We start from the raw sequence: 16,808 nt of genomic DNA on the forward strand, positions 1-16,808 counted from the left end.
CTTGAGCATCTTGGGGGTAATTTAGCTGAGCCCAAACACGGAATTTTAATGACCCCCTAGCTGCTTGTATTAATGCAATGTATTAATTGTGAAATATGAATCTCAAATGAAGAGTTGTTATCCCTTTAAGATCCTCACACTGCCAGACTGTGTTTATACTCTTCATGGGTGTGTGTGAGTATATGCAAATACTGCTGTATATACATGCACCAATTAATCCAGGATGTATTAATTTGCTAGGGACGGGCCTAAACATATTTATATAAAAACTAATCTGTACATGATTCCCCTTATTAAATTTTATAAATTCAGTTTTTACTAAAAATGTGAAGATACAATGTGGAAACTGTAAAAAAAAATGTGAACTTCGGAAATATGAAAAGGATCATGAAGTCTAGGTCTGTTTACCCCGCCCACCTTACAACCATCATTTAGCTCAGACTGAAATTCAAGTGGCCAGAATCACAGATAGGTATCAATACTTAATTTAGTTTATTAATACTAAGACAATATTCATGCTCAATAATCAACTGGAATTTATCAAGACCAAATAAGCATTTTCTAGCACCTGTTATTGAAAGGTAAATGAGTTATAATACACTCACACCATTTTTTTTCTTTCACAAAATAACCTCCCTTGGTTAATATATTTTATTTTCAGTGATACTTGCAGTGCTCTGCTGTAAGAAGCAAGTGGATTGATTGCATCAGAAGAGAAAAAAATATTTCCGTTCAACTGTACTAACAAACTGTGACCCTGAGTGCCTTTTGAGTGAAATACTTATGATACTAGGAGAGAAAAAAATTCACCATCTCACTTCTTCAGACCATTCAATAAAATAAAATAATATTTTCCATTTTTCACAAAAAAAAAAAAAAAAAAAGTGTTTTACAATTATTCAACTTGCAATTATTCCATTCACTACCAACATCGCAATACCATGTATTTTAAAAACAATAATTCAAAATAGTATACCACCACAGCCCTTGGATGAATAAAATGTTTACTCGTCCAAGCAAAAAACCAACATGCAAATTGATAAGAAGGAGCGCATTCAGAATAGCGGACTTAAAGATCAGCAGATCAAATATAGCCAACCCACCTGAATGTTTGCTACAGCGAATCTTTTCTGTGTCTAATCAGGAATTAAGCAACAAGCTTTTTAGTGGGTCGCCATATTTGATCCACAGATCTGTTAGTCCACTCTTCTGAATGTGCTCAAATTATCACATCCCTGGTAGATTGTGAATTTAATGTTGCTCCAGGCTACCATACACAAACATTTTTTAAAAAAATAAATAACCTTTCTTTTTTTTTATTTCAACTGTTTTTCCCTGTGCCTCCTATTCTGAATCCACAATAAGCTTGTAATTAACTGACCTTACTCAAATAGTATTGTATTACATACATAACTTTCCTTATTTGTTTATTATATTAATGAAAGTAACGACAGGTGTCAAATACATCTGTGGTACACTCAATGTACATAGGATGTGTTATAATAATAATAATAATAATAATAATAATAATAATAATAATAATATATATATATATATATATATATAGTATTCTGGTAGTGGATGTTATCAGAAAACTAATAGCTATGTCTAAGCCCAAGGGCATAATTTCCTTTTCAACATCTTTCACCTTTTGGTGTACTAGTACCACATTAATATCAATATCTTTGCTATACTACTTTTTCACTTAGATGCTAGATAAATGTTAAAATCAGAGCAAATATGACAGCACTTAAGTCTCTGTCGCTTTGGTGAAAATAGGAAGCAGTATTAACCACACATACATGTACAATGTACATGTACAATACATGTACAATACTTCTACAGTGCACTGAATTATGCAGCATCTGAGGGTCCTTACACCCCATTTCCATAGATTTTTAGATCGATCTATCCCTGTGGGGAGTCTCACGAGATTACTGTCAGCTTAGCCGGCTTAAGCATCTGTCCTGCCTACTAAAAACTGTAAGAGGGTAATTAACTATGGTGTCCGCTCGGCTGACTGTAATTTAGCCTGAACCCCCAGGGAGTTAGGTCGATCTAAAACTTAATCTTTAGATAGATCTAAACCTCTGGGAAAGCACCCTTAGACTACATTAATGACCCCCCTCTTTCTTATACAATCTCACACTGTGTCTTAGACATGATTCAAACTTTTCTTTATAGTTGGGCTCCAAATGACCCCCAACTCCACATGTAATACAGCATAAGTAAGTGTTACTAATATTTAATATTTAATACAAAAACACCATGAAGAATTGACATTGTTGATTGCTTAATAAAAGCAAAACAGAGGTACTAGGTAAAAATTACATACATATCATTTATGTTTTCATTGTCCTTTAAGTATGAATGTAAAATAACATGCAGATAGAGGTTACCTACGAATTTTGTAGCAGAATGATTTGTGAAACAACGTACATCAATCACTTTTTACAACTTAACTAACACCAGTGATTTTTTTCATCAGTAATATACCATCCAATGCGCTTCACCAACAAATAGCAAAAAGAGGCCTGGAATATTTTTGGACTAACAATTTCAAACAAGAAAATCAAAATTCATTGACACACAACTTTCATAATCATGGAAGAGAACCACAAATAAAACAGTTAGTCTCAGTTGATTGAGAAATAAGAAGTTTTCAAGGAAAAGTACAATTTTCAGGTTGGTACAAAACATCTACAACAAGAAACACAAGTTGACAACATTTCAGAACTCAAAATATTAACATCCACTATATAATATGTCATTAATAATGACATAACACCTCAAAAACAATGGGAAACAAGCTTAAAATAATGGCGGTAAAATGGCAGAAAATGCATAGAGTTGGCAATTTTTGAGTTTTAAATGCGCAGATTCATTGAGAAGTGTATAAAAATGCTGCCTAATTACCAATAGTGAAATAAAAAAAAACGGAACGTAAGACTACTCCTATCATTACCTTAGAATCTCATTAATTTCCTACAACTAAGTCAGTATTTTAAAGAGCTTTTGATAATAGTAATATTATGATTTAACTATTTAATAATCTATTTATTCATTTTTTCTTATGATAATAGCAAAAATTTAATGTGCATGTTTGTACATGTTGTACGCTTCCACCTGTGCATCAAGATGACCTTCAAAAATACCTCATACATAGACCTACAATTCCCTTATAAACATCCCTTACATCAATGAATCAATTTAAAAAAAATTAACACACATGGTTGTCAACTCCACACATTTACTTATTATACCCCACCAATTTTCTTCATTTAAGTTTCATGTAATATTCTACCATGTATATACGCATAATAATCGAGAGGTAACCATTTTAAAGAATCAAAAAATTTAGTGACTGGGACCTTATCTCATAATCACAAATTTCATTCTTCTTGTATGAAAGCCTTGTAAGCCTCAGCATCCATTAGATCTTTCAGTTCTTCTGAGTTTCCCAATTCAACCTTCATCAGCCAACCTAGAAAAGTAATTTGTAGGGGACGTTTGTCATCGAGTTCTGGTCTATGTTATTTTTTATTTTATTTCATTTTTTTTTTTTTTTTTTTGTACAAAATGTCTCACTGACCCATGAAATATTCTGTACAATGGTCTACAGAGGGTGAACATTTTAGAATTACCTAGAAAAATGTCAACATGTTGCCACCAATACACTGCCGTTTTCAATAAATTGTTAGAGGTTTATCACTTCCCTTTCAATCAATGAAAAAATCAAATTTGAATCTTTCTGAACAATATGAATTCTTCTGATAAATGATGCACTGCCTTTGTGATTGTTTTCAAGGAAGCAAATGTACCTTTAAAGTGATCAGTTATGAAAATTAAAGAAAAAAAAAATAATGAAACCATATCTGCAACTCATCTTTTCAAAACAATTTTGCAAATGAGAATATTGTTTATACCTTCGATTTCTTGACAGAAGGCAAAACATTTAAAATGGCATCTACTGGGTAAGCACCCAGACCATATAAATATTAGGCTTCATAAGCATCAATCGCCAGTTGTGACTTGGAACACCCACACTCAAGGTCAGTATTAATACAGTCATAATTTACATTTGAGCACTGATTCAGCTATCACCAAAGTCACTGATTAGGCTATCAAATTCAATAATTTGTAGCTCCAAGTCACAAACTATAATTTCATGTTAAGGGCTTATTATACAATAAATATCTTTTTCTTAATTTTACCCTTATCATATGGCGACTGGTTGATAGTTTCTGGCGACTCATCCAAAGTTTTGTTGACTTCTATCACTTGCCCTGAGACTGGTGAATACAGATCACTAGCAGCTTTCACACTTTCCAACGTCCCACACACATCTAGAACAGAAATCAAAAATATATAAAGGTATCTATTCACTTTAAATTCCATTGAGATATTTTCTCCAGGATGGAGATATTGTTCCCAAAATCAACAGATTCGTAAAGACCAGATATGAAATCTATAAAGGATATCTCATAACAGCAAAAAAATATCTCCTTTAAGTTAACACAAAAGCAATTTTTCTTAAGATTAGCATACAGTGTTAACAATGGTTCCACAACACATGCAGTAAAATTAGGTACATTTGTATAACCTTACTAGTAACTGCAATTATATTTTCTCTGCGTCAAAACTGTAGAATCTCAGAGTTTCAAAGTAGGTTTTAAAGTTTTTGGCATGGGGACTGGAGTAGACTATTACATGCATATTTACATGTAGTAATGGGCTGCTCTTCCAGGCAGGTGTATAGTGAATGGTGGCAATTTTCATCTTTCGGTCAGAAATATATCTGATTTATTAAGCTACGAAAAGTAAAAGGCGTTGATTTATGATATCGTCTTCCATTAATTATCTTTGGCTTTGGTACAGACATACCATCCAGGCCCGTAGCCAGCAATTTCAGAGGGGGGGGGTTCGTTTTCTGAAAAAGTGGACCTTTTACCATAAAATCCTCAAGTACAAAGATCAAATTTTACCCAGAGTGGACCTTTTCCCAGCAAACCCCCCCCCGGCTACGGGCCTGCCCTCTATCAGAAGAATAAGATACCATTCCCAGAGACTATCATACTAACTATGGATTGATCTATTTCCAAGGGGGTTTTCACTAAATTGCTATCAACTTAAGCAGCTTAGATGTCTCGCACGTCCACTGAAGCTATTAGAGGGTAATTAACTATCATTTAGTGGCTTCAGTAGGCGTCCCATACATACTATAAGCCATTTAGGCTTAAAGCAATTTAGTGAGAAAAACCTTGGAGATGGGTTGATCCAGTTAGATCAATCTAGGCATGGGAACCCAGTCTAACATAACAATAATGGATTGAGAGAGGAGGGGAGGGCAGTGGGCATGCCCTCTTCTTTCCCTTCATAGGTACCTCTTTCCTTTAAAAAAAAAACAGTATGACAGACCAAACAAGACAAAACCAACCAATTTTCCATCCCCGTGCCCTGTATGTTTTAGTAAAATCCCCAATTGTCTAATGTCAGGCCCGTAGCTAGGGGGGGTTCGGGGGGTTCGAAAGAACCCCCCTTTTTGCTGGAAAAAGGTCCACTCTGGGTAAAATTTGACCTATGTACATGGGGATTATATGGCAAAAGGTCCACTTTTTCAGAAAAAGAACCCCCCCTTTGAAATTGCTGGCTACGGGCCTGAATGTTTATACTCTATATTCACCCACCCATCCAATGACAAAATCCTGGGTCTAGCAGTACAAAAACATCAACATGGCTTATTTATCTTTAACTTACAAATTAATCATAAATTTACAGTAAACCTCTGTTATTTTTGACAAATGAAACTTAAATTTAACTTTATTTACTAGTGACTTCTCACCTACCCATCGAACCCCCCCCCCCCCCCTCTCCCCCATTCACAGTCCTGGGTCTAGCAGTATACACTTACCTCCTTTGGTGAAAACGGCATCTAACTCTGGCAGCTCAACATATACCAGGTCCCCAAGTTGAGCCTGAAAAAGAAACTAAACCTAAGACAAAAGTAATACTTCCTGATTTCTTAAAGATTGGTCCACTAACATACAATTAAGGTCTGGAGCTATGAAAGCTAGTAAAACAATGTGTTAAGGTAAAAATGTATAAAAAATACATCAAAATGGCTTATTTTTCTTTAATTTACAAATTAATCACAAATTTATGGTTAACCTCTGTTATTTTACACCAATGAAACTTTAAATTTATTCAATGAAAACGCATAGCTAATGAAAGTGTTCAACAAATCATAAATTTGTCTTGATGACAAGAACTATTACAGGGCTTGACACCAACTTATTTCGATACTGGCCCGAGGTACTGGTAAATGTTGCAAGGATGATTTGACACATGACATTTTACTTGCTCTTTGGGCCAGTGACCCCAGCGATTCAATGGCCCTAGGTTGGTTTTCAGTGGCCCAGGGCCAGTGGGCCACCCTTAATGTCAAGCCCTGTATTAAAACCATGGATTCTATATAACCTGGGCATAGTCTGAGATTCCTATTAGCCCTGTGCTTCCTTCCACTTTCACCCACTCGTGTTCTTCTGTGTAAAGGCGGTCTGAAAATATGGTTTGTACATTTGAGAAATGCTCTCAGTTTTTAACTCAAATTAAGTTCACAAATAGCTATAATTTCATTTAAAGGGCTTGAATATCTTTCTCTTAATTTTACCCTTGTCATATGGTGACTGGTTGATAGTTTCTGGCGACTCATCCAAAGTTTTGATGACTTCTATCACTTGCCCTGAGGTGGTTTTAAATATGGTGAGCACATTTGAGAAATGCTCTCAGTTTTTTAACTCAAATTAAGTTCAGAAGTTTTCATGAGCAGTTGTGGCCTTAAAAAAGGGCACAACCATATAACCAATCACTGTAGGATGCAATTATGTGTTTGCTACTAGTACTAGTGCTATATCAAAAAATCATCACTGGTAGAGCTAATGCATGAATTCTGTGCAAATAAACTACTAAGGTTTAGATATATATCAGAATGCTCCAGAGGTGCCACAGTCAATCATGTCCTGCAGCAGCACTTGCCTGCCAGTGACCAGCACCTATACAAAAATCTTCTATGCCTAAATTTCAATACTTTGTTAAAGTACAGAATATTTATGATTTTATGCAACAAACCCCATGAAAATTGATCAAGGTGAAGTATGTTTTTAAGTTGGCAAAAAAGCGGTGAGTGGTCACAGCTTTCTGGCTATAATGGGAGGACACATTTGCCCTAATATCACTATTTAAAAAACTGTGATATTTCCTTTAATTTTAGAGACAATATCAAAATTACAAAAGTATAACATTATGGATCAAAATACTATTCAGAAGATATAACTTGTGTTTATATCTGGCACATTCTATTTTTTTCTGATATACCGGTACCTACTAAGGGTAAAACAATGCACTGCCCATACCACCTCCAGTACACAAATACGGATGAGACTGCCATCTAATGAACAAAAAAGATCCGTGTCGATCTCAAAAATGTTATTTATGTCTCCTAAACAGTCAGACTACTAGTATAGTCGGAAATATCTCACACATGCGGGCCAATCCCTGCTCAGCCTCAAGTGAGTTGAAAAGCTATGCTTTTTCCTCAACAAAACCAGTCATAAATAGCCTACCTTTTGGAATATCACTTGTTAAGTTTTGTGTGCAGCTTAGCCATCTTATTTGGTGGTTGGCACTCGTGCTAAGTCGAGGAAAGAGACTGATATTCGTCCGAAATAGAGATCTTGCACACCTAACTAACCTAGCAGAAGCCATCCTTACGCTCGAGTAAAGGTCACAAGACAAGCTTAACTTCAGAAGGTCATCGCTAGGTGCCAGGATTTTCGATTTTGCACTGTGGCGGATTGGGGGTGTCAGGGGGGTCCTGTCCCCCCCCCCTTCGATTACTGAAAAAAAAACACTAAAAAGTTGTACCCTCTTGAAATTAGAATTTTGACTAATTGAATTATAGATCTAAACCGTGCCAAATGGCACTGTTCGCCCTTTTAAAAGCAAAACATTTTGGGGTCCTTAAACGGGCCCCGAATCCCACGCCAAGCGGACCTCCCCCTCCTTCAAATAATCCTGGACATCCGCACTTGTTTTATTTCTAATAAAACAAATTGTCGAAGTCCATCAATTTTAAGTTTCCTTGCATTGAAAAATCCCTTCCCTGTCGACACCAGAATGTCAAATCATAATTGATTATTTTGTTATGTACTCTTTCGTCTGTTTTAACAAAGTGAATTTTCCCGAAAAAATGGGGATAAACTTACTCAAACAACTGTAAGAGCGAAGGTCTCATTTTAAGTCTCCATTTGTTTTCATATCGCAGTTTCAAATTGAGGCTTATGTATGGAAAAGCCATGTACACGAAAACCATCAATGGAGATGTTCAGCTGATCGAACCGCGCAGTCTGGGGAAACCCGTGTGGAATTTTCCGCTGTCTGGTGTAAGCGTGTTTGGAGAGAGGGAGGGTATGATAAGGGATATGCAACGTGTCTTCAAAGAAATTATCCTGATTTGCATAAGGTGACGAAATATTACACTGCGGTACGCGTACAGCTTTTTGGGTCTTGCGGAATGTGTCAATGATTGCCGAAAGTTACCTGCGCCGGTGTTCTTAAATTATACATCGGGGTCAAAGTCACGGAGTGCAAAGGCTAGATAAACTTCAGTAAGGCTATATTTAACCCACGGCAGCAGGGATTGACAATCATTGAGGACGCTGACTCGGGACACATTCAACAGACATAATGGCTGCAGACGGTAAGCATCTGTAGGATTACACCTGATATCTCGAGCATCCTATATACTATAACCATATTGAGATCTGTATTCGCTTGTTGAGTGAAGATTAATGAATTAATTATGATGATCTAAATTAATTATGAAATCAATATATGTATATATATTATTTGTACGTATGTTGTCAAGAACGCGCTCCCCCTCCCATAGCCCCCCCCCCCCCTCCCCGCATCCCCTCTGCAACGCTTGTACATGTACATGTACATTTCTTTATTTCCCGGTGAAACTGGTTTGGAAGTCCACTAGGAACTGTAGTCAGTTCCCCACTACTTCGTACAGGTGCCATTTGTCCCATATGCTAACCCCAATACTCCGAATAATCCCAACCTGTGCCATATGCCTATCCTAAACATATGGGACCCGGTGTGTGTGTGTGTGTGTGTGTGTGTGTGTGTGTGTGTGTGTGTGTGTGTGTGTCTGCCTGTCTGCGTGTGTGTATGTGTGTCTACGTATGTGTGTGTGTGTGTAATTGTATATATGTGTCTGTGTTTGAAATACAATCATTTTCTCTCAGCTGATATGGTATATACTGTATAGTATATAAATTTAAATATTTTACAAAAATTGTAGCAATGACAATCTCCCCCAATTCTTTGTTGATGGCATAATTTCACTTCATATTTCAGTGGCAGAGCATATTTTTCAGTCACATTACCATTAACTTGCTATGAGATGATACTTTTTGAATGTATATGTACAGTATGTGGTTTGTTTCCATAGAAACCCGTCATGACATGACCCAGTTCTGGGAGAGCCACTCCAAGGATGCAACTCTCCAAGAAATGATGCTGGACAGCAATGCAGAGCTGCTGTGTAAAGAGGAAATCCCAGAAATCCTGGAACTGATTCCATCCTTAGAGGGCAAAACTGTGTTAGAATTAGGATCTGGAATAGGGTAGGATTTTGGAAATAATAATAATAATAATAATAATAATAATAATAATGATAATAATAATAATAATAATAATTATTATTATTATTATTATTATTATTATTATTATTATATAGAATGTCTCTTCTTGGCTTATGAACCTAAGACCAAAGGCTGCATTCAAAACCTGTCTGATTTACTGTAAAAGGGAGAAATTAAGTTAAACTGGAAATAGCCGATTGCTAAACATGGGACTTAGGGTGCTTTCCCAGAGATTTAGATCGATCTAAAGATTAAGTTTTAGATCGACCTAACTCCCTGGGGGTTCAGGCTAAATTGCAGTCAGCCGAGCGGACACCATAGTTAATTACCCCCCTACAGCTTTTAGTAGGCGGGACAGACGCTTAAGCCGGCCAAGCTGACAGTAATCTAGTGAGACTCCCCACAGGGATACATTGATCTAAAAATCTATAGAAATGGGGTGTTAATTTTCAAGTGCTGTGTTATGAACGTTTTGTGACATTAAAATACTTATGGCCTCCTAAATGAAGATGTCTTGTGAGACACTTAAATATATAAGGTGGTAATAACCCTAAGTTTCAGGATTGAGATATCTATAACAATAATTGTAGTGCATATCAGAGCTAGTAAAAATATTTGCTAATTAACATGAACTTTAATGTGAAATACAGTTAACAGTACATAAGTATTTTAGTGTCCTCTATTAATAAAGTATTTTAATTAAAGAAAAAAGAAAAAAAACTTACATATTGTTTGAACTTTGCAATTCGTTTGTGTTTCTTCTGAAGTAAAGCAAGATTGCATGTTTGCATTCCTTATTCCCACATCATTCTACAGTATCAAGCCTTCTCTATCTATCCATTCTTTAATTTGTTATCATATACTGTTTCTTGCAGACGGTTCACATCTGTACTAGCTAACAAGGCCAAACAGGTGACGGCAGTCGATTTTATGCAGAAGTTTGTGGACAAGAACAAAGAATTGAATGGTCACCGTGGCAACGTGGAGTTTCTCTGTGCTGATGTCACAAAGCTTGACCTGCCAGAGGGCAAGTAAGCATGTGGTCATTTAAAACACACTTAATAGATGAAGAAATATGTATCAGTGATTCATCTGTCACCCTTTAGAACCAGGGTAGTAGATGATCTTGTATTTTGGTGTTTATATATGTACAAGCAGTCAAGTTTAACTATATATTCATGGAATTAAGATAAAGCTTTTATCTATCAAATTCTATAACATTATTGACTTAATATGAAATTGCCTTTATTCTGTCACTTGCAATACAGGGCACTACAAAAGTCATTTGATTGCTATGTATATGTTACTAGTCTTAAATATATAACTGATTTCACAGTGATTTTTAAGTTGCAGCAAATACATGCAGGCCATGTTAGAGGGAGGAGGAGGAGGAGGGGGGTAAATTAACCATGCTTGCTGCAAAACATGCCTGCTCTGAGTCAAATTTTTTTCTAGATATGACTTGGTGTTTTCTAACTGGCTGTTTATGTACCTGGGAGACGAGGAGGTGAGAGCTGTAGCGGAAAAAATCCTTTCCTGGCTGAAAGATGGCTGCTATTTCTTCTTCAGGGAGTCGTGCTTCCATCAGTCAGGTAAGGTGGTATGTAGTGATAAGTAACAGCATGCTGCTTTGGAGTTTATTTTAGGAATTAAAGGCATTTTTACATGTGTCAATTTTTTAATACACATATTATTTTGCAAAGATTATTAATATTTTCAGCATAAGAAAAATCAGTTATTCCAGACATTCTTAATCTTAGTTAATTAATGACATACTATTGCAAAATGAAAACAGACTACAATTATTAATCAGAGACTAATGTGCTTCACACACACACACACATACACACACACACACACACACACACACACACACACACACACTTGAAGAGTGTGACTACCATGAATTATTTAATGTAAGCAAGCACTCCTGCATAATTATAAACAGAGAGCATGTCATCTGGTATTCTCAGGTAAATCAAAAGAGCAAGTGACACAATTTTAATAACTGCTAACTGTAGCATACCTGTGGTATATGCTTCTATTTTCCAGTCAAAATATTGATACTAATATCTTTGGGTAGGTGATAAGAAAAGAGAAGCAAACCCGACCAAGTATCGTGACCCTGCCACATATAGCAACTTGTTCAAGTCTGTGTCAGTGCCAGTACCTGACGGAACGAATTTGTTTGAAGTTATTCTGTCCAAGTCTATACAAACTTATGTCAAGGTATGGAGACTAGTAGTCGTATCATCTTTGCCTGTGAACTAGTCATCGTGCAGTTGATGTCCATTTGTAGTATTTAACAAAATTGTCTTATCAACAGACATTTTTTTTTTTTCAATATTTTGGAATTTTCCAAATGGCTAAAGAGATTATGGTTGATAATTAAGTAAGTGGAAAATTGCTGAAGACCAATTTGAGGAGTAGTTTTCTGTCTTTAAGTCCAAAAAGCTTTCTTTTTTTCAATGTGTCAAAAAGTAAAGGCCTTTTAAAAATCTTGGACTATTCAGTTAATTTGCCAACAAGTTAATGTGCAGAGTACTCATCATCTAGCCCTGCTGTATTTTTTAAAAGCTTTTTTTTTCACCTTTTTTTATTTTCAGTTTTCAGCCTACTGCTTATTCTGTCCTTTGTTTCTATTCAGCTCAAGGATAACAGTAACCAGGTGTGCTGGCTAATGCACAAGATGCATTCAAACACGGCAGCTGCCTTTGGGCACAAAACATTCCAAGACTTCCTGGACAATCAGCAGTACTCTAGAAATGGGATCCTGCGCTACGAGATGATCTTTGGCCGCCATTTTGTCAGCACAGGAGGACTAGAGACCACGGAGGTACGTATGTTGTTTGTATTCTGCCCATTTTCAGGAATTTTTTTTACAATTATTGCTCCAGTCAAAATGTTTTAACAAAAGTACTACATTTTTTTTAACCTAGGCTCATGTCTGTTAAATGTTTTTAGGAGTTTGTCACCATGTCAGATTAAAAGCTAAATTCATTAGATTTGTGGCCATTTTTAGGAGTTTGTAAAGATGCTGGATCTGAAGCCTGGGCAGCGTGTACTAGATGTTGGAGCAGGAATTGGAGGCAGTGCCTTCCACATGGCAGAGGTAAAAACTTAGTTTGTTTAGAAGTTAAGTTTATTCTGTAAACAAGTGTGGTAACCATTAGTCGTTATAGAAATTCTGATGTAAAAGTTGAGATTATTTTCAGTTTTATTTATTTATTTATTTACTTGGTCTTCAGCACCTGCTGCAGACTTTTAGTTTCACTTGTGCATAACTTTAAAGAATCTGATGTATTTTTCTCTTTCTGCCAAAAAAAAAAAATGAAAAAAAAAATTCATTGGACTGTCTGATTTTCAGAAATATGGAGCACATGTTCTTGCTGTGGACTTGTCAGAAAATATGATTGGAATAGGTCTGGAGAGAGCTAATGAAATCAGAGACAAAAGGGTAATTATATCACTAAAAGGTTGTAACATTGAAATAAAGCTGTCAGTATTTATTTGTTTCAATTGATATTGTATATTTATTATACTATATATGGTTAAATTTAATCTCATTTTAAATTCACTTTACAAAACTTCATTATTTGTTTCTTGCTACAACTCTTTTGCTATAATGAGAGAGCTATGCAGTTGCATGAAGAAATAATAGTAGACTACATTAGTTTTAGCCCTATTACAACATGCCCTATCAATAAACATTATTGAACATGAGCAGGGGCCCAATATACCATGTACACACTCTGGCTCAATGAATTGAGACTGTGTGGGCGGGATTTCCTAAAAATGGTTCGATTTTCTTCAAATATACATTATTAAAAAAAAGAGGCTTAATTTCTAAATTGAATTTCACTGTAGAATGAAGGTTTTTCAACCTGGATGGCTAAATATGCTCTCAAAGATGTCATTTCTTATGTATATTCTGTAGTTTTCATCTTACAGGTACAGTTTGAGGTAGCAGATGCCACAAAGAGGGAATACCCGCCTGAGTCTTTTGATATAGTCTACAGCAGGGACACCATCCTGCACATAGCTGACAAGGAAACTCTGTTCAGGAGATTACTGGTGAGCATGCATCTAAGGGCCCATTCCCAATGAAATTATCATTTTGTGTAGATCAATCCAACTCCGAGGGAACTATTGCTGAATGCAATCAGATTAACAAACGAGAGCGCAGACCTCTGCCAAGGCAGCAATTTTTTATTATTATTGATTATTGATTGATTATTGATCCGGATCACCACCAAAAGCTAATCATCTCTTCCTTGGCCCACTTCTGACAGTTCCTGAAAATTTTATCAAAATCGGTCCATAATTTTTTGAGTTATGTTGATAACAGACAGACAGGGGTGAAAACATAACCTCCTTGGCGGAGGTAATAAACACCACTCCTCTTGGGTCCATCATACTCATATAATCACCAGCTCTTCCATATTCTACTCTACTTAATCTATTCCACTTATTGCACTCAGCAAGAGTCCCCGTGGAGTTGGATCAGTCTGTGTAGTGATACTATTAGAGATGTATTTTTTACCACTTTTGTATTTTTTAAAGCAATCGGTCACCTTTAGCAAGAATTAGTAGATGGATAAGAGGGGATATCTAGGTAACAAGGAATCAATCCCATTAACTGTGTCTCTGTGTGTCTATGAGTAACAGCTTGATAGAAGATTATTTTAAGAATAATGAGATGAAATTTTTTGATAAATTCTAGTCCTTCCTGAAGCCTGGTGGCAAGTTGCTGATCTCAGACTACTGCTGCAGTGACGGAGACCATTCTGAAAACTTTCAGAAATATGTAGCACAGCGTGGATACCATCTCCTCACTCCCACAGAGTATGGCAAGGTAAAACCAGTGTACATGAATGTAAAGAAAAGAAAATGTGTCCTAACTTTAAAAGTATCATCTGACTACTGCTCAATATTTAAAGATACTGTTTGTGTTTATGTGTAAAGTAAAAATAAATAAATATATATATATATATATGGAGAATATAATCATGATATTGACTAGGTGGGCTTTCAGTTCCTTTCCATTTTAAAGAGTCATAGTGTTAAATTAAAAAAATTTCATTACAAACAGCTGTTCCTCCATAAATCAACTTCATGATTTTAAAGAAGATCAGAGACTTATATTTAATTCATTACAGTTGCTAGAGAAGGTGGGTTTTGTAAATGTCCGAGCAGAGGACCGCACTGACCACTTCATAGATGTACTTCAGAGAGAGCTGAAACGCACAGAGAGTATAAAAGACGACTTTATTAAGGTAAGGTTGCCATGTTTCTTTAAATATTTATGTTTACTTTTTTGTAATTTTAAAATTATAGATTGTTATTTCAGTAAATTAAGTTTAGAAAGGGGTGCCATTTTAGTGACTGAAGAATGCTTTTTTTGCTAATTTTTTGCAAAGGGATAGGCTCCTTTTTATATTTATTTATTTATTTTTTACAAGATTGCCTTACTATGTAAACTGATCTTCATTTGTACAGAAATTCTCAGAGGAGGACTATAACTACATAGTGGAAGGGTGGAAAGTGAAGATTGCTCGCTGTTCAGGAACCGGAGAGCAGCGCTGGGGATTGTTTTATGCAGAGAAACCCCAGTGATTGTGTTCATCTCACCTAACGCACTTATAGGGCAGATGAATCAGTGGACTTGTTGGAACTGGGTAATTATTAAGAAAGTTTTATCGTGATCATATCATGATGTAACAGAAGATAAAACATGTAGGGTGGGGGGTTACTTCAAAGGAAATTGGTATTTATGAGTAATGTGGATGATTTTTGATGGAAATTTTGTCGACTTTATTTTATTATTTGCCCCTGAAATTTCAAGTGGACAGGGGGAGGGAAGGAATTCCTCATTTAAGAGAGATAATAACCAATGGGCAGGAAATGGATAAAATGAAAGCTAATTTTTTATATGCAGCAATAAGTGGAAGCAAAAAAAAGTAAGATGGGGCTTGTATATTAATGCTTGCGCCAGTAGGAAAAAAGGTTTGATTGCAAGGACTTTATACTGTACAAATCAGACCAAAGGTGTATCCACTTGAAGTGGTATACTTAAAGCATTTGCATCATGTTAAAATTATTTTGAATATATTTGTATGACTTAAATGTTTGACTTAAAGGTAGAGGGCGTGCAATGTTCTTGCTGTTGTTGATGTTGTTGTTGTTTGCCTTTTACTTTTTGATTTTGATTATTTCTTTATTGTCTCACACCAAAGAAGTTTTAAAATGTGTATGTTTGAAATCCTAGAAAGATTACCAGTGTGGCATTTACCACAATTATTTATGTCCAAAGGTGTCATTTACCTCAAAAATATTTATTTAACTATGTTCCCATTTGAAATATTTTTGTTTCAAAAACATTTTTAAATATTTAGCATAATTAAAAGGCCCAGTACATCAAGTAGTAAGAGATTTTACATAATTGCTTTAATTTATTTACATAAGCATGCTAATGTCCCAGTGCTGTGGTCTAATTGGCAGTTTTTCTCCTGTTATATATTGATTTTCAATGTTGTACTCTCCGCAGCTAGTTGCTTACTCTAATTAAAATAACTTCGAATATATTATAACATTGAGAGAAAAATACTTAATTCTTTACTAAAGCACCAAATGAGTAACAGCGTAATGTGTTAATGTTTAATTGACTCAACTTACAATTTTAATTGCAATATCTGGAAATAAAAATAGTTATTCATACCACTTGTCGGTTTTAGTGTTATAGTAATTCAAAGGAACCCTGTTACTGGAAAGAAGTGGATTGGAAATGAAAAGGATGTACATGTACGTAAGTTCTGTGCCAAAATAAAATGAATTTCTGTGAGACGAAAAATGTAATAGGCCTATAAATACATTCTAAAAGTTCTTACAGATCGATCTTTTAAAATGATTATAAAATTTATAATTGTTTACACTTAATGCGATGTATGTGGGACCATGAAATTCAGAGTGAATTTTGTCGACCTAGGTAATGCGCTCTTACTCAGCGGACTCTCGCAGAATGCAATCAGATTAACAGACTAGCACACCTTTTTGTTTCCAACTTTTTGGTATTATCACCAGCTTTTATATATTCTACTC

At 35.5% G+C, this 16,808-nt stretch overlaps 2 protein-coding genes across 2 annotated transcripts; one reads left to right on the forward strand and one right to left on the reverse strand.

Annotated features, from left to right (window-relative positions):
* Positions 1 to 469: 469 nt before the first annotated feature.
* LOC106152400 (uncharacterized) lies at positions 470 to 7,834 on the reverse strand. Its single transcript, XM_013525952.2, has 5 exons — positions 7,623 to 7,834; positions 6,478 to 6,557; positions 5,912 to 5,975; positions 4,215 to 4,346; positions 470 to 3,484 (listed from the first exon to the last, which is right to left on the reverse strand). The coding sequence occupies exons 1-5, from the start codon at positions 7,762 to 7,764 to the stop codon at positions 3,393 to 3,395; spliced, it is 510 nt and encodes a 169-aa protein (XP_013381406.1). The 5' UTR covers positions 7,765 to 7,834; the 3' UTR covers positions 470 to 3,392.
* A 507-nt stretch (positions 7,835 to 8,341) lies between these two features.
* On the forward strand, positions 8,342 to 16,430 carry LOC106159440 (uncharacterized). Its single transcript, XM_013535726.2, has 12 exons — positions 8,342 to 8,758; positions 9,518 to 9,692; positions 10,586 to 10,741; positions 11,166 to 11,302; positions 11,794 to 11,939; positions 12,358 to 12,546; positions 12,733 to 12,822; positions 13,078 to 13,167; positions 13,662 to 13,784; positions 14,434 to 14,565; positions 14,870 to 14,986; positions 15,210 to 16,430. Exons 1-12 carry the CDS (start codon positions 8,746 to 8,748, stop codon positions 15,324 to 15,326), a joined length of 1,485 nt encoding a protein of 494 aa, XP_013391180.2. The 5' UTR covers positions 8,342 to 8,745; the 3' UTR covers positions 15,327 to 16,430.
* Positions 16,431 to 16,808: the final 378 nt, after the last annotated feature.

Source organism: Lingula anatina, chromosome 4, assembly GCF_051362555.1.
Source record: "Lingula anatina isolate TDL-2025a chromosome 4, LinAna3.0, whole genome shotgun sequence".
NCBI lineage: Eukaryota > Metazoa > Brachiopoda > Lingulata > Lingulida > Lingulidae > Lingula > Lingula anatina.

Coding starts and splice junctions, on each gene's coding strand:
- LOC106152400 (XM_013525952.2), bottom strand. CDS start 7,764: ATGGCTTCTGCTAGGTTAGTTAGGTGTGCAAGATCTCTATTTCGGACG. Junction 6,558..7,622: donor AACAAGTGATATTCCAAAAG/GTAGGCTATTTA, acceptor CCATATTTTCAG/ACCGCCTTTACACAGAAGAA. Junction 4,347..5,911: donor TGCCGTTTTCACCAAAGGAG/GTAAGTGTATAC, acceptor TTTCTGTTCTAG/ATGTGTGTGGGACGTTGGAA.
- LOC106159440 (XM_013535726.2), top strand. Junction 13,168..13,661: donor ATGAAATCAGAGACAAAAGG/GTAATTATATCA, acceptor TTCATCTTACAG/GTACAGTTTGAGGTAGCAGA. Junction 14,987..15,209: donor TAAAAGACGACTTTATTAAG/GTAAGGTTGCCA, acceptor TCATTTGTACAG/AAATTCTCAGAGGAGGACTA.